General features: G+C 42.3%; 2 protein-coding genes across 2 annotated transcripts in view; both read right to left on the reverse strand.

Moving 5' to 3' along the window:
- The window catches only part of LOC130295932 (cytosolic phospholipase A2 delta-like), an 80,938-nt gene extending 65,285 nt beyond the window's left edge, over nt 1-15,653 (reverse strand). Inside the window, exon 1 of the mRNA XM_056547269.1 lies at nt 15,519-15,653. The gene's annotated coding sequence lies outside the window, so the exon portion shown is untranslated. The remainder of the gene's footprint in view (nt 1-15,518) is intronic.
- TRAPPC6B (trafficking protein particle complex subunit 6B) overlaps nt 13,729-18,683 on the reverse strand; it is a 35,090-nt gene continuing 30,135 nt past the window's right edge. The window contains exon 6 of the mRNA XM_056547275.1: nt 13,729-15,882. Coding sequence (XP_056403250.1) covers nt 15,851-15,882 — 32 coding nt within the window. The 3' untranslated portion in view covers nt 13,729-15,850. The remainder of the gene's footprint in view (nt 15,883-18,683) is intronic.

Consider the following 18,683-nt stretch of genomic DNA (forward strand, 5'->3'; position numbering starts at 1 on the left):
CAATCACATTGCTTCTTTAATTTTTGAAAGGTGATCTGATTGGCTGCTATGGGCAACTGTTCGACCTTTCCTCTGCGCAAGTTTCAAAGGACCATGATTAGAGTTGAGCAAACTTACAGTAAATTGGCTCGTAGCGAACCTTGCAGCTCGACTGTTGATTACTTTAGTCTGCATAAATTAGTTCAGCTTTCCATGGGCTCCAGTTGCCTGAAAAATGTGGATACAAACCCAGGAGACCGAAAACTGTAATCCCGGACTTTTCCAGGAAACAAGAGCCCTTGGAAAGCTGAACTAATTTACGCAGACTAAAGTAATCAACAGCCGAGCTGCGAGGTTCGCTACGAGCCAATTTACTGTAAGTGCGCTCAACTCTACCTATGATCTGTTTCCATTGCTATTATATTTTCTACGTATTATTCTTATATCTTCATTTGGATCAGTTTGTCCAGGAATTTTTTTTAGATCAAATTGTGTTATATTTAATGTGATATATGTCTAATGTGATGACTAAGGGTCTATTCACAAGGTAGAATTTCTGCACTAATTCTGCTTCCTTAGATGATTTCTGCCTTGTGTGGATCTTGTGTGGAATTGGTGCGGAAATTCCACATGTGGAAATTCAGAAGTGTGGAATCCCATAGAAGTATATTGGGCTTACATTTGAGGCGGAATTCCGCAAGCGGAAATTCTGCCGTGTGACTAGACCTTTAGGGTCTAATCACACGGCAGAATTTCCGCACATCTAACCCAATTCCCCTTCCGCTTGTGTGGATTTTGTGCTGCATTGGTGCAGAATTGGTGTGGAATCCAAGCGGAAATTCTGCAGAAGTGTGAATGGGAGTGTGGAATCCCATAAATGTCTATGGGCTTTAAAGGGGTTATCCAGGAAAAAAAAACCTTTTTTTTAATATATATATCAACTGGCTCCAGAAAGTTGAACAGATTTGTAAATTACTTCTATTAAAAAATCTTAATCCTTTCAGTACTTATGAGCTTCTGAAGTTGAGTTGTTCTTTTCTGTCTAAGTGCTCTCTGATGACACCTGTCTCGGGAACCGCCCAGTTTAGAAGAGGTTTGCTATGGAGATTTGCTTCTAAACTGGGCAGTTCCCGAGACACGTGTCATCAGAGAGCACTTAGACAGAAAAGAACAACTCAACTTCAGAAGCTCATAAGTACTGAAAGGATTAAGATTTTTTAATAGAAATAATTTACAAATCTGTTTAACTTTCTGGAGCCAGTTGATATTTAAAAAAAAGTTTTTTTTCCTGGATAACCCCCTTTAATTTGAGGCAGAATTTCGCAAGTGGAGATTCTACTGTGTGAATAGACCGTAAGGGTGGTATAACCCGGATGAACGTGACTCTATGATGCACCACTATTATTGAGTTATGGAATAAAAGGACTGGTTCACTGCATCAATACTGCACTGGATTTCTCTGTCTAATAATAATAATAATAATAATAATAATACAGTGACCCCCCCCCCAACCTATGATGGCCCCGACATATGATGAAATCGACATACGATGCTTTTTTATGTCGGGGCCATCGCATTAAGTGCTATCCGGCAGCGCCAAATGCTTAAGCTGCTGCCGGATAGCAGCTTAATATTCCCTGTGTGGTGCGGTAAGTATTACTTACCCCTCCACGATGCTCCGGGGTGCCCTCCGGGTCCAGCGCTGGTCTTCCGGCGTCTTCTCGGCCCTCTCCGATGACGTCAATACGCTGCTGCGCACGCCATCCAATAGGAATGGCGTACGCAGCGGCGTAATGACGTCGCTACGCAGGCCCAGTAAGGCCTTGCGGAAGACAGAAGAGGACCGGAGAAGACAGAAGAGGACCGGAGAAGACAGAAGAGGACCGGAGAAGACAGAAGAGGACCGGAGAAGACAGAAGAGGACCGGAGAAGACAGAAGAGGACCGGAGAAGACAGAAGAGGACCGGAGAAGACAGCAGAGGACCGGAGAAGACAGCGGAGAGCCCAGCGGAGGCCCGGGATCACCATCGGGAGCGGCGGGGACACCATCGGGAGCGGCGGGGACAGGTGAGTACAGCTTCCTATACTTTACATTGCACGGATCCCTCAACATACGATGGATTCGACAAACGATGGCTCGTTTGGAACGAATTACCATCGTATGTTGAGGGACCACTGTAATAATAAAACAGTCAAAAGGAACTTGCTGATAGCTTCTAGAGATGAGCGAACTTACAGTAAATTCGATTCGTCACAAACTTCTCGGCTCGGCAGTTGATGACTTATCCTGCATAAATTAGTTCAGCTTTCATGTGCTCCGGTGGGCTGGAAAAGGTGGATACAGTCCTAGGAGACTCTTTCCTAGGAATGTATCCACCTTTTCCAGCTCACCGGAGCACCTGAAAGCTGAACTCATTTATGCAGGATAAGCCATCAACTGCTGAGCCGAGAAGTTCGTGACGAATCGAATTTACTGTAAGTTCGCTCATCTCTAATAGCTTCTAAAACTAACAAGAATTTAGTTTATAGTGTAAAAATGCAGGCAATAAAGTTATAAGCCAGGGACAGATGAACCTTTATTATGGATATTGTAGATTTTACACCATGGCCTGCTGTTGTAGCTACATAGAAACTATAGATAAAAGGTGGGGCTTTCATCTGATGAATAATTTATAGGTGATATCAGGATTCTTATCTGACAATCTTGTCTGGTGTGTGTCTGTATCATACAGAAAGATGTTACACAATTTGAAACATCACTTTACTGTAATACATAATAGTTTCAATGTGACACAGACACGGTAGGAAAGGCGCAGAACAAGATCTGCCAGTATTTCGTCACATTGGAAAAGATTAGCTAAATTAAATCTGTGAATTTTCATATACAGTGGTCCTTCAAGTTACAATATTAATTGGTTCCAGGACGACCATTGTATGTTGAAACCATTGTATGTTGAGACCAGAACTCTATGGAAACCTGGTAATTGGTTCTAAAGGCACCAAAATGTCATCCAAAAATAGGAAAAAGCGAGGATTAAAGAAAAATAAGTAGATAACTAATATAGATAAAGCAAATCCTTACATATAAAAGTAAGAAAGATCTGCTGGGAGCTGTAAATCACTGTCTATGTCAGTGTTTCCCAAGCAGGGAGCCTCCAGCTGTTGCAAAACTACAACTCCCAGCATGCCCGGACAGCCAAAGGCTGTCCGGGCATGCTGGGAGTTGTAGTTTTGCAACAGCTGGGGGCACCCTGCTTGGGAAACACTGGTCTATGAAGAGGACAGGAGCTTCTTCAGGGTCCTGTACAGTACACAGTGTCCAAAAAAAAAAGTAACATGGAGCCGCCCTCACCTGGTGTCCAAAGGAGCAGGTAACCCTGGCACAGGTTAAGTGTACAGAACATGTAATACCTTCCTGTACTGTAGGGGGTGCTACCAGACACCAGTCAGTGCATACGCTTCAGTAATACAGGGGTTTTACCAGTGAATGCCCATTCTGATTGGTCGGTTCTTCCAGCCATTGACATGTTTCACAGATCTGCACTGTCTGTAGCATTGTATGTTGAGTCTGCTTTCAAGTTACAATGGTCCAGAAAAGACCATTGTATGGTGAAACTATTGTATGTTGAGGCCATTGTAAGTTGAGGGATCACTGTACAGTGAAATCTCCTTATTCAACACCCTCTTTATTCAAACCAGATTTCCTGCGGCAGCTTATCAGTTCCATGACTGTAGTTTGCATATTGGCCATCTTTTCTAAGATGACTCCCCGCTCCTCCCTTGGAAGACCACTTTTCAATACAATTTTGGATGGTCGCCTCAATGAGTTTACTATATACAGCTATGTGCAACCAACACAGTATAGTAAAACAGTTTACAAGACTGTGGTCTTCATTAACTCCTTTAGGACCAATCCAATGTTGGCACTAAAGGGGTACTCCGCTGGAAAAAAAAATATTTTTAAATCACCTGATGCCAGAAAGTTAAACAGATTTATAAATTACTGACACCTCTGTCCATGTCAGGAACTGTCCAGAGCAGGAGAGGTTTGCTATGGGAATTTGTGCCTACTACTTTTTGTCTTGGCAACAGTGCTCTCTGCTGACACCTGATGCCTGTATCAGGAACTCTCAAGAGCAGGAGAAAATGCCCATAGCAAACCCATGCTGCTCTAGACAGTTCCTAAAATGCACAGAGGTGTCAGCAGAGAGCACTGTGCTCAGACTGAAAGGAAATTCAAAAAGAAAAGAACTTCCTCTGGAGCATACAGCAGCTGAAAAGCACTGGAAGGATTGAGATTTTTAAATAGAAGTCATTTACAAATTTGTATAACTTTCTGGCATCAGTTGATTTAAAAAATGTTTTGCAGGGGAGTACCCCTTTAATGATGGCCCAGATATGTTTAAAATTCCTGGCAACTTCTAAGCCCAAGACTATCGCCATTTGAAGACTGATTTCCTAGAAGTAACATAGACTTGCATGGAACTTCAGGCCAATACATCTACAGATCCCAATAGTCTCGGGCTCAGAAGTTGTTGGAAATGTTAAACACATATCCTGCCACCTGGACTAGCATAAGAGGTACACTTTAAAGGGGTATTTCAGGGATATATATATATATATATATATATATATATATATATATATATATATATATATAGTATACAAAAAAAGAGGTTTGCAGCAGCACACATTGGTCAAAAAATTTAGGCTCTTGGCGCACTTTTTGATCAAAACATGCATGCAGTAATTTTTCCGCCACGATGTCCCGTCACTGTATAATGTCCGTAATGAATTATAGGCATATACGGGTGCAAACGGGCAGACACAAAATCCCATAGGCTGCAATGCGATTTAGTGTCGGCCGTCAGGGGTTTTGTAACGGCAGGTTTTTGCCGAAAATCTTGACGGATCATGCAACGGAACTTCAATAACGGAGAAATCACTAGTGTGAAAGGAGCCTTAGCGCACTTTTTGATCAAAACGTGTCCCCCATCCACCACGGGGAGGTGGCCTCATTTAGGATGGGACCCTAACACAAATTCTGAGCCTAACGCTCAGATATCAATTCACCTCTGCTGGGCATATAGCCTCTGACTGGGTGACATGCTGGATCCATAAACAATTTAATAGTAACAAAATAGGATCCATAAACAATGTAATAGCACAAAATTGGTCCCCTAGGGATCCCTGGGCCAACTTTAAATCAAAACAACCTACTTGGGGAGATAAATCCCCTATAAAAGATTCCCTATAAAATGTAACTTTTATTAGATATTGTTAAAATTTTGGTGTAATTCACGTTTTTACATGAATTACACCAAAATTTTAACAATATCTAATAAAAGTTACATTTTATAGGGGGATCTTCAGTCAGGGTTTACCCTGAGGGGATTTATCTCCCCAAGTAGGTTGTTTTGATTTAACCAGTGTAATGGGGCCAGGGATCAGCCAACAACTGAGCGAGCTCACCAGCCGCTAATAGGGGATGTGCGCAGTGGTCCTGGGAAAAAAAAGTGCAGGAACTCACCCAACATTTTCACTCAAGGGCTTGTCCTGCAGAACTCCTGCTAATGGGAACGGTGTTCCTACTGTGGAAAAAGTACAGGACTTAAGCCCCCTGGATGTGCGGCTGAAAAAGTACAGCAGCAAAGGGACATGCAAATGATCCAGCAATTGCTCGTGCATCCTGCCCGCACGACTGTCAAACCTTTGGCATGCATGTACTGTGCACGTCAGGCCATCTAATAGGACCCTAAGATATGTGAAAACCTCCAGACCATTCTTTTAAAGGGGTACTCCGGAGGAAACAAAATGTTTTCAAATTAACTGGTGCCAGAAAGTTAAACAGGTTTGTAAATTACTCTTATTTAAAAATCTTAATCTTCCAGTACTCAGTAATCAGCTGCTGTATACTACAGAGGAAGTTGTGTAGTTCTTTCCTGACACAGACAGAGGTGTCAGCAGAGAGCACTGTGGTCAGACTGGAAAGAACTACTCAACTTACTCTAGAGCATACAGCAGCTGATAAGTACTGGAAGGATTAAGATTTTTAGATAGAGACAATTTACATATCTGTATAACCAGTTAGCACCAGTTAATCTGAATTTTTTTTTTCCTTTAGAGTAACTCTTTAATGGTAGATGTCAAGAAAAACTAAAATCTGAGAAGCCAAGTTTGCAACAAGATAAGCTGCTGTCAGAAGTGTCTGGCCACAGCTTGTCTCCCTCTTCCCACTGCAATAAACGTGTACGCTCACCCAAGCCAAGCATGCACACATACACACTTCTACAAAACACCATACGGAAGAGGAGAACTCCAGCCAAAATTAACTCATCCCCTACACACAGGATAAGGCATAAAGTAGTTGATTGTGGGGGAGGGGGGGGGGTCCGACAACTGGGATGGGACCCAGACTGTCAATGAGGAGCGTGTGCGGTAGACGGCATGTGCTCCATTAATTTCTATGGGAGTGCTGAAGAGACACGGCACTCAGGCATCTACGGCACTCCCATAGAAATGACTGAAGCGTGTTCCATCTACCACACGCGCTCCTCACAGACAGCCGGGGCCCTAAACCAGAGATCGTGGGGGGGGGGGGGGAGGTTCCCAGCGTTTGGACCACCGCGATCAGCTGCTTATCCCTTATCCTGGGCATAGGGGATAAGTTAATTTTAGCTGGAGTTCTCCTTTAATGGGGTATTCCAGGATTTTTTTTTTATTTGACGGTGCTACAGGGGCTATAAATTTAGTGTAGTTAATAATGTAGTGTCTGTACCTGTGTTTGATGGCTGGTCTTGCTATTTATGTGATTTTTCCCCCGATCTTTATTTTTAGCAGCATACAAAATGAGTGTTGTCTCTGTCTTTTCCCAGGTTGCAGTGCGGCCCAAGACATTACCTCACTAGCCTGTCCGTGCTTCAATTGGTGGAGCAACCGCTCGGTGGGAGGAAGAACATTCTCTACAGGGTTGCAAGTAATTGTAGTTTCAAGCACAGCATGCATGGGAGGAAGCTCAGATGTGCTGCAATGGGTGGGATGACCGAGGGAGGAAATAAGTAATCTCCCACCTACAACCAAAGGATCCTGGGGATTGTAGTTGGAGGGAGGAAACATAAACAGGAAAAGGCCAGTTTACACAATAAAGCTAGCAATGTTATGGGGGACTCAGGACATGGCCATTTACCACCAACACAAGCAGGGATCCTAAGCATGTCCATTACTGTCTTGCAGGTAAGGACTAAACCATGTGTTGATAACCACATTAAAAATACCAACATCAGTAATGGTCACTCATTTACTTTATTTCTTTTTTTAAATTTAGAGTTTTAAAATTTGAATGAGAAAGAATGAATATAATTTGCCAATACTCAATACATTACATTTAAAAATAAAATCATACTGATCTATTTATCATGATTACCTGCTAAGATATTTTTTTGATTTCTACTCCATATAAATGTACTCTGAAATACGCCTTCTATTACAATTTTACAAGAAAACATAACACATTGATATAATGCTAATGTACAGTGTAATACTGCCACAATTTATATTTATAAATATTATACAGTCATGCAAAGGTGGACAAGGACATGGAAAAGAATCCGAGATAAAAAAAAACATCATAGTAATGAGCAAAATGAATTGTGCAACACTATATAAGGTATAATACTAGATGTTCTTACAAGGAGGTATTTCCTCCTTCCCTGTAAGATTTCTTTAGCTTCTCTCCTATCTATAAAATTATACGGACACACCTGCTGAATTTACAGCAATATAAGGCAATGGTGCTTAAAGGGGCACTCCTGAGGAATAAAAAATACTTTTAAATCAACTGGTGCCAGAAATTTAAACTGATTTGTAAATGACTCCTATTTAAAAATATTTATCCTTCCAGTATTTATCAGCTGCTGTATGCTCCAGGAAGTTGTGTAGTCCTTTCCAGTCTGACCACAGTGCTCTCTGCTGACACCTCTGTCTGTGTCAGGTACTGTCTCAAGTAGAAGCAAGTCCCCATAGCAATCCTCTGCTGCTCTGGACAAAGTGTCAGCAAAGAGCACTGTGGTCAGACTGGAAAGAACTACACAACTTCCTCTGGAGCATACAGCAGCTGATAAATACTGGAAGGATTAAGATTTTTAAATAGGAGTCATTTACAAATCTGTATAACTTTCTGGCACCAGTTGATTAAAAACAAAATTTCTCTGGATTACCCCTTTAAAGGGACATTTCCATGCCATTACATAAAGGGGTTATCAAAAAACAGAGCCTATTTCTTACAAAAACATCACCATACCTGTCCTCAGGGTGTGTATGGCATTGCATCTCAATCCCATTGAAGTGCATGGAACTAAGCTGCATTACCACACTCAACCTGAGGCCAGGTGTGGTGCTGTTTATGGGAAAAAAAAAACAGCTTTGTTTTCTATTCCTGGATATCCCCTTTAATGATCAATGGGGTCCAACCCATTTACATGAAGCTGCGCTGCAGTTTGGCTGGCGAACAACTGTGCAGCGAAAGGGACACAGAACTAAATCATTGCTGCAGCCCCTTTATTCCCAGGATCGGTGGAGGTTCCAAAAGTCGGAGTCCCACTGATCATAAAGTTATTGCATATTCTAGTAATATGTCATCACTTAGCATCAGTGTCCTCCAGCTGTTGCAAATCTACAATTCCCATCAAGCCCTGTTGCCTTTGGCTGTCGGAGTATGATGGGAGTTGTAGTTTCGCAACAGCTTAAAAGCCATTAAAGGGGTACTCCGGTGGAAAACATTTTTTTTTTTTTTTTAAATCAACTGGTGCCAGAAAGTTAAACAGATTTGTAAATGACTTCTATTAAAAAATCTTAATCCTTCCAGTACTTTTTAGTGACTTTATGCTACAGGAGAAATTCTCTTTTTTTGAATTTCTTTTTTGTCTTGTCCAAAGTGCTCTCTGCTGACACCTCTGTCCGTGTCAGGAACTGTCCAGAGCAGCATAGGTTTGCAATGAGGATTTTCTCCTGCTCTGGACAGTTCCTGACACGGACAGAGGTGTCAGCATAGAGCAATGTGGATGAGACAAAAAAGAAATTCAAAGATAAAATAATTTCCTCTGTACCATACAGCTGCTAAAAAGTACTGGAAGGGTAAAGATTTTTTTATAGAAGTCATTTACAAATCTGTTCAACTTTCTGGCACCAGTTGATTTAAAAAAAATGTATAATAATAATTAAATGTTTTCCACCGGAGTAACCCTTTAAGGAACACTTCTTTACAAAATAGGAGTAACTAGAGTTGAGCGAACTTACAGTAAATTCGATTCGTCACAAACTTCTCGGCTCGGCGGTTGATGACTTTTCCTGCATAAATGAGTTCAGCTTTCCGGTGCTCCGGTGGGCTGGAAAAGGTGGATACAGTCCTAGAAAAGAGTCTCCTAGGACTGTATCCACCTTTTCCAGCCCACCGGAACACCTGAAAGCTGAACTAATTTATGCAGGAAAAGTCATCAACTGCCGAGCCGAGAAGTTCGTGACGAATCGAATTTACTGTAAGTTCGCTCATCTCTAGGAGTAACCCTTTAATATTGTATTTTTTATCACTACTGAATCTCAGTCCGGCATCCTTTCATAACAGTAACGGAGTGTTCAGACATATTTGGAGGCATTTGCAGCACTAGTGTGCATTGAATTTTGCAAAACTACAAATCCCAGCATGCCCGGACAGCCAACGGCTGTCCGGGCATGCTGGGAGTTGTAGTTTTGCAACAGCTGGAGGCACCCTGGTTGGGAAACAAAGACATAGAACGTAATCAGGAGTCAGTCTTGGACCTCTCCAGAAACAGCGCCACGCTTGTCACGCAGGTTGTGTGCGGTATTACAACTTGGTTCTATTTATAAACCTGAGGACAAGAGTGGCGCCGTTTCAAGAAGACAGCAGCTCATCGTGAATAAACCCATTATTAGGAATGATACGTAAGATACCCATCCTACAACAGTTTATAGCGGGGCTCCTGCACATAGTTGTAAGAAAAAGACTCATCTTTAACCATTTACTATAGTGACTACCTACCATTTCTAATAAGGGTAACAGAGGAACGGAACAACACAGAGCTGGAAAGAAAAGATGCCTCAGAATTGTTATTTTATAGGGGATGTATGTATTTACTACAAAGATGTATCAGGAGAGCTTACATGCCTTAAAAGGGGTACTCCGCTGGCCAGCGGTTCCGAATGCCATTTTCACGCTGCGGGGGTCGGACACGCCCCCTTGCGGCTTCACGGCCACGCTTCTCAATGCAAGTCTTTGGGAGGGGGCGTGAAAGCCGTCACGCCCCCTCTCCCACAGACCTGCATTGAGGGGGCGTGGGCATGATATCATGAGGGGGCGTGGCCAACCTCCGCAGCGCAAAAACAGCATTCGGAACATTTAGTTCCACGCTGGCCAGTGGAGTACCCCTTTAAACAACTATAAGGGATGGTCCACACTACGAGAAATTCTGGGCAAACATTCCTTGCACAGCACCACTCAGACATGCCCCATCACCATTATTGGAAACGCATACCCGCACGGTTCATTCTTGAATTTCCGCAGGAAAAATGTCATCAGTGTGCATGGTGCAGCAGAGTCCCATTGAAAACAATTCGGAGCGGAATTTCTCAGCTTGGAAAATCTGCAGTGTGAACATACCATAATAGCAAAAATACCATAATCATACCAACAAAATGGCTCTACGAAGCAATATCTCAACCATGTCTGCCTTCTGCCTCTATGTGACCCTATCTGCCACATCCCCTATTAGCATACTTTAAAGGGTTCTATGCACAGCACGATCGCTAATATACAGCACTCTGTGCTTCCGTTCATTGCTTTGTTCAAGATTTCTGCTTCCTTTTGGTGAATAGAAACACTATCTACACAAAGAGGAAGAGAACCTCTCCTGATCATGTTGGTATGACAAGCGTTCAGCCTATTAGACTCAATACAAATGCTTCCATTCAACGACTGAAAGCAGAGATCTTGTGAATGGAGAAAAACGTAAACAAAATATATAAGAATGTTAAATAAAAGCAATTGGAGTGAATATAAACAGATTAAACAGATCAGCACAACCTAAGCTCTTGAGACCAGTGCATCAAAATCATCCGTATTGTGAATTGGTATCAAAATCCGTTATCCCCCCCAAATGTTAGTTTTGTGGATTCCTATGATGTACAGATCTTCAGGGTGGATAGAGTAGTTGTGTATCCCAGGATATAGACACATTCAGGCAATGACTTAAGAGTTAGTTATAATAGCAAAACACACTAGAAAAGGTCTTAAAATGAAAAATAATAAATACAGTCATTTACTGTGATTAAAATAACAATTTTATTGTATCCATTAAAAACAAAGTGAGACATAAAAAACACACGGGAAGAAACAAAAGGGCGTCACTACCTGCTATCACATGTAAACATAGTACACCATGTGCAAATCAAGGGCTGAAGTATGCATTGCATGGACAATAGTCTCCAAACATATATAAGTGCAAGCATGAAATACAAACCCAATGGAAAAGTTACAAAATGAAAGAAAGTGGAGCAGGAGTGACGCCACCCCAACGCACGTTTTGGTACTGTCCTTCGTCTTGTTCTTCGTCCAGTATGTTTCGGTACTGTCCTTCGTCTTGTTCTTCGTCCAGTATGTTTCGGTACTGTCCTTAGTCTTGTTCTTCGTCCAGTATGTTTCGGTACCATCCTTCGTCTTGTCCTTCGTCCAGTATGTTTCGGTACGGTCCTTCGTCTTGTCCTTCGTCCAGTATGTTTCGGTACCATCCTTCGTCTTGTTCTTCGTCCAGTATGTTTCGGTACTGTCCTTCGTCTTGTCCTTCATCCAGTATGTTTCGGTATCGTCCTTAGTCTTGTCCTTCGTCCAGTATGTTTCGGTACTGTCCTTCGTCTTGTCCTTCGTCCAGTATGTTTCGGTACTGTTCTTCGTCTTGTTCTTCGTCCAGTATGTTTCGGTACTGTCCTTCGTCCAGTATGTTTCGGTACCATCCTTCGTCTTGTCCTTCGTCCAGTATGTTTCGGTACGGTCCTTCGTCTTGTCCTTCGTCCAGTATGTTTCGGTACTGTCCTTCGTCCAGTATGTTTCGGTACCATCCTTCGTCTTGTTCTTCGTCCAGTATGTTTCGGTACTGTCCTTCGTCTTGTCCTTCATCCAGTATGTTTCGGTATCGTCCTTAGTCTTGTCCTTCGTCCAGTATGTTTCGGTACTGTCCTTCGTCTTGTCCTTCGTCCGGTATGTTTCGGTACTGTCCTTCGTCTTGTCCTTCGTCCAGTATGTTTCGGTACTGTCCTTCGTCCAGTATGTTTCGGTACTGTCCTTCGTCTTGTCCTTCGTCCAGTATGTTTCGGTACTGTCCTTCATCTTGTCCTTCGTCCAGTATGTTTCGGTACTGTCCTTCGTCCAGTATGATTCGGTACTGTCCTTCGTCTTGTCCTTCATCCAGTATGTTTCGGTACTGTCCTTCGTCCAGGACAAAGGACAATACCGAAACGTACGTTAGGGTGTCACCACTCCTGCTCCACTTTCTTGTACATTTTGTAACTTTTTCAGTGGGTTTGTATTTCATGCTTGCACTTATATATGTTTGGAGACTATTGTCCATGCAATGCATACTTCAGCCCTTGATTTGCACATGGTGTACTATGTTTACATGTGATAGCAGGTAGTGACGCCCTTTTGTTTCTTCCCGTGTGTTTTTTATGTCTCACTTTGTTTTTAATGGATACAATAAAATTGTTATTTTAATCACAGTAAATGACTCCAAATGTTTTTCGATTATACAATGACTTAAAAGAGGTAAACCAGCGATACAACATATCCCCTATTCACAGGTTGGGGAATATGCATCTGAGTGCTGGGGGTCCGACCTCTGGGATCCCTCGCAATAGTGAGAATGCGCACCCACCTGCTCCATACATTCTCTATGGAGCCACCGAAAATCTTTGGCGCTTCTCAGAGAATGAATGAAGTGCCTGTCGACCCACTGCTCCATTTAGTGGAGAGTCGGATCCCTGTCCTCACGACTGTGGGGTGTTCCAGAGGTCGGACCCCCTGGGATCAGACCCTTATCTGCTATGGAGAAGGGATATATTTTTATAACTGAAATACCCCTTCAGAAGGGCTTACCAAGCCTTCTAAACTGATAGCCTAGCCCCATATTAGATCTGCGGGGTCTGATTTTCTGCACCCCCACCACCTCTTACCTGCACTCACCTGCATACTTTTACTAGTGGTGGAGCGAGGTACTGCAGAGTTGACCCTTGAAAGTCAGTGGTCTCCCAACTGTGTCCCTCCAGATGTTGCAAAACTACAACTCCCAGCATGCCCGGACAGCCAACGGCTGTCCGGGCATGCTTGGAGTTGTAGTTTTTCAACATCTGGAGGGTCACAATTTGGAGACCACAGCTTATAAGTGAACGGAGTAAGGCTGGGTTCACACCACGTTTTCTTAAATACGGTTCCCATATACGGTTTGGAGGAGGGGGGCAGGGCTTAATCGCGGCGCCCGCACTCAGCCGTATTCGGGAACCGTATTTAATGCAAGTTTATGAGCCGACCGGAGTGAACCGCAGCCTCCGGTCAGCTTCGTTTTCGGCCGTATGCGGTTTCCCGACCGCAGGCAAACGTGCATTAAATACGGTTCCTGAATACGGCTGAGTGCGGGCGCCGCGATTAAGCCCCGCCCCCCTCCTCCAAACCGTATACGGGAACCGTATTTAAGAAAACGTGGTGTGAACCCAGCCTAACTCTGCAGTACCTTGCACTGCCACTACAAAACATATGGCGCTGCAGATACAAGAGAAGTGATTGAATTGCTTCCTATAAACGTCAGATACTTTTTGTTAGAATAATATTTATATATCAAACCCAATCTCATAAAGCGATATTATCCCTGTTCCTGCATATAGCGTGAGCTTTAGGGTACATCATACACACCATATACTCTGCATATTTTATTTTCTCAAATGTTTATTAGTACATCATATGTATGTATATATATATATATATATATATATATATATATATATATATATATAAAACTCAACGTGTGTGTGTGTGTATGTATATACCGTATGTATGTATGTATGTATGTTCCAGCATCACGTCCAAATGGCTAAAGATATTAACATGAAACTTGGCCACATGTTACTTATATGTCAACAACAAACATATGATAGGTGATTTGACCCTTACTGTCCCCCATTTGCCAGGGGCGGGGTTTATGTTTAAAGTCCCATACAAGTCTATGGGAAATATATGTTACTGCATAACTTCCAAACGGCTGGAGATATTTCTATAATACTTGGTCACATGTTACTTATATGTCCACTTAAAATATAGGATAGTTAATTTAACCCTTAACTACCCCCATTTGTGAGGGTTGGGTTTATTGTTTAAAGTCCCATGCAAATCAATGGGAAATGTATGTTCCCACATAACTTCCGTACGGCTGGAGATATTTCAATAACTGATACATATATTACGGGTCAGGATAGGAGGACGGGATAGGGGGACCGGGATAGGGGGACCGGGATAGGGGGACCGGGATAGGGGGACCGGGATAGGGGGACCGGGATAGGAGGATGGGATAGATGGACGGGAAAGGAGGACGGGAAAGGAGGTCGGGATAGGAGGTCGGGATATGACAACAATATATGAGGACGGGATATTAAGTCAAAAGCTTCCTCCTTTGTTTATTTTTCTCCCCAACAAGGATTAGGAAGGAAACACCGGGCAACGCCGGGTACTCAGCTAGTATATATATATATATATTATAATATACTGATAAATAGTTGAGCAAATACAATATGCAGAGTATATGGTATACATATACTGTGTATATATCTATCTATATATATATAGAAAACGAACGGCAACCGCACTCCCATATGTTTTATTCACACAAACTCTTGGAGTTTTCTATCTATCTATATATAAGTATATTTGTAGAAAATTTGGAGGGCACTGCTCTGTTACTTATTGTATTTTATATTAAATATCTGAGTGTGGTTAGCGGTATCAGTGGCCGTAGCTGTTTAAATATTACACTGCCGTGGTGCTGAGTGTCAAAGTATACTAGTATTCATGTACAATGTCGAAGAGAGGGTAAAGAAAGGTATTACAAGATACTGCAACATTTTTAGATTTGCATCTGCATCACTGGACTAATACGGCTACTGAAATTTACTGTAATTATATACACAGTACATCATCCAGGATGACAAACACAAAGCTGATTATTTTTTCCAAAAACAGCACCGCGAAGGTCCTCAGCTTGTGTGTAGTATTGCAGCTCAGCTACATTGAAGTAGATGGAGCCAAGTTGTAATACCACGCACAACCTGAGGACAGGTGTGGTGCTGTTTTTGGTAAAAAATAATAATAATAATAATAATTAGCTTTTTTTTTTTTTTTTACTCCTTGATAACCCCTTTAAATATCGTTTTTGGTAGTGTAGAAGGCAGTTCGTCCAAGAATAAGGCATTATTTTTTATGACGGCAATACCTTTCACTAGGTTGCATTTTTCATCGCTCTTATTTCGTATACAGCAGGCCGCGTTGCTGTGAGATGTATTTAATGGTTTCCTACGCGGTAAAAAAAAAAAGGTTTAATGTGCTTGCGTACGTAGTTTAGTGTTCTCGTCTGGTCCATTAGATGAGTAAGTGTTCACAAAATATCTCATGTCATCCCGATTCCACGGTTTAAGACTTGTGCAGGCTCTAGATGACTCAGGGACAGTAGTAGTAGCGGATTGCCTCTTGCGTGAGCCCAGGACGCTTAATGTGTTATGATTTGTATGGACAGTCAGTGATGTTTATGGGATTCCTCCTTACGTGCTACAACTTCTGAATCATCACCTGGAATTTACCTATAAAAAGAGAAACCGGTTCATCACAGGTCAACAAAAAAACATCATTTGGCTAATAAACTATTTAAGAACTTATATGCGGCGTATGTTAAATGGGTATTCCAGGAAAAAATAAAAATTATATCAACTGGCTCCAGAAAGTTAAACAGATTTGTAAATTACTTCCATTAAAAAATCTTAATCCTTTCAATAATTATCATCTGCTGGAGCTTTTTTTTTTTTTTTTTTTTTTTTAAATCAACTGGTGCCAGAAAGTTAAACAGATTTGTAAATTGCTTCTATTAAAAAAATCTTAATCCTTCCAGTACTTATTAGCTGCTGAATATTACAGAGGAAATTATTTTCTTTTTGGAACACAGAGCTCTCTGCTGACATCGTGACCACAGTGCTCTCTGCTGACATCTCTGTCCATTTTAAGAACCGTCCAGAGTAGGAGAATATCCCCATAGCAAACATATGCTGCTCTGGACAGTTCCTAAAACGGACAGAGATGTCAGCAGAGAGCACTGTGGTCGTGATGTGAGCAGAGAGAACTGCGTTCCAAAAAGAAAACAATTTCCTCTGTAACATTCAGCAGCTAATAAGTACTGGAAGGATTAAGATTTTTTTTTAATAGAAGTAATTTACAAAGCTGTTTAACTTTCTGGCGCCAGTTGATTAAAAAAAAAAAAAAAAAATAGTTTTCCACTGGAGTACCCCATTAAGCTTGCACTTCTTCTCTCTCTCGGGATCTGTAGAGGTCAGATCCCGACTTTTATTTATTTTAATTTTTTTATACGTACGGTACTTTATGCTTGGTGCATAAACTTACAAAAAAGGTTTCAACAGTAGGTATAATGAAAGGTTACACTGGTGTTATAAACACAAAACTATCTTCTTACATAAAGGCTGGGGGGCTTTTGCTTACCTGTTGTTCCAAGACATTTAAAAATCAATTATGAAAACGGCAATTTTCCCCGATGCTGCCATCTAGTGGCCTAACAGGCTACACTGCAGACTGGTCATCATCTGTTTTAAAGGGGTTTAACGATGTAAATGAAAACAAATTACAGCCTGCTAGGGGGTGTAAATTAATAGAATACACTATATACACCTTGCAAGGTCCAGCGCCTTTGTGATTGACTGCAGTGTGATCAGAAAGTAATTAGTATTGGAGGGAGAGCGCGTCTTCAGCATAGTGTACACAGAGGCACTGGGGCACATCACAGCAACTATGTTCTTTTTTTTTATTACTTTTTGGCCTTAGCAGGTTGTAACTTGTTTTTTTTTTTATTTAAATTGGAGAATTTATTTAATACAGTGGTTAAAATATTAATTGGTTAATAGGACGACCATTGTCTGTTGAGTCCATAACACTATGGAAACCTGGTAATTGGTTCTGAAGCCCCAAAATGTCACCAAAAATGTCATCCAGGAAAAAAGTGAGGATTAAACAAAAATAAGTACCGTATTTTTCGCCCTATAGGATGCACCGGCATATAAGACGCACCCTATTTTTAGGTGCAAAATCTAAAAATATTAAAGATTTTGAACCCAATAGTGGTCTTCAACCTGCGGACCTCCAGATGTTGCAAAACTACAACTCCCAGCATGCCCGGACAGCCGTTGGCTGTCCGGGCATGCTGGGAGTTGTAGTTATGCAACATCTGGGGGTCCGCAGATTGAAGACCACTCCATAGGAGGTAATACTCACGTTTCCCCGCCGCTCCGGACCCATCACCGCTGCCCTGGATGTCGCTCCATCGCTGTCGTCGTGTCCCCGTCACTCTGCTGCCGGCCTGCTGCTGAATGTCTCTGCTGCCGGCCGGGTATCCTCGCTCTCCGTCGCCGTCATCACGTCGTTACGCACGCCGACGCACGTACGCGACGACGTGATGACGAGGAAGGAGAGCGCCGGCCATACAGGGGATCCCTGAACGGAGAAGACACCGAGGAGGCAGGTAAGGTCCCTCCCTGTGTCCTGTAAGCACTAACCCGGCTATTCAGTCGGGCTGTTCGGGACCGCCGCGGTGAAATCGCGGCGGTCCCGAACAGCCGGGTTAGTGTAAATTTCCCTTCAGACGCAGTGGTCAGCTTTGATCGCCGCGTCTGAAGGGTTAATACAGGGCATCACCGCGATCGGTGATGTCCTGTATTAGCCGCGGGTCCCGGCCGTTGATGGCCGCAGGGACCAACCGCGATAGGGGTGTATTCGCCGTATAAGACGCACCGACTTTTTCCCCCCAGTTTTGGGGAAGAAAAATTGCGTCTTATACGGCAAAAAATACGGTACATAGCTAATATAGATAAAGCAAATCCTTACATATAAAAGTAGGAAAGATCTGCTGGGAGCTGTAATCACTGTCTATGTAGAGGACAGGAGTTTCTTCGGGGTCCTGTACAGTACACAATGTCCTAAAAAAATAAAAATGAAGCCGCCCTCACCTGGTGTCCTAAGGAGCAGCTAACCCTGGCACATGTAAAGAGTAGCACAGAACATGTAATACCTCCCTGTACTGTAGGGGGCGCTACCAGACAGGAATTCAGTGCATGCACTTCAGTTACGCTGGGTTCACATCACGTTTTTCTAAAGAAAACCGTATGGCAAAAAAATGGATGGAACAGTATGGGAAAAAGTAAACCGTATGCATTTTTAAACCGTATACTGTTTTTAAAAGTGCAAACAGTTCCGTCCATTTATTAATTTTTTTTTAAATCATAAGTTTTTTAAAATGTAGTCAATTTTTAATGGGAGGGGTCTTGGGTGGGGACTTTAGGATGCAAATGCGCATGTGCAAAGTAAAAACCATATACGGTTTCCC

The sequence above is a fragment of the Hyla sarda genome, chromosome 11, assembly GCF_029499605.1.
Source record: "Hyla sarda isolate aHylSar1 chromosome 11, aHylSar1.hap1, whole genome shotgun sequence".
Taxonomy (NCBI): Eukaryota; Metazoa; Chordata; class Amphibia; order Anura; family Hylidae; genus Hyla; species Hyla sarda.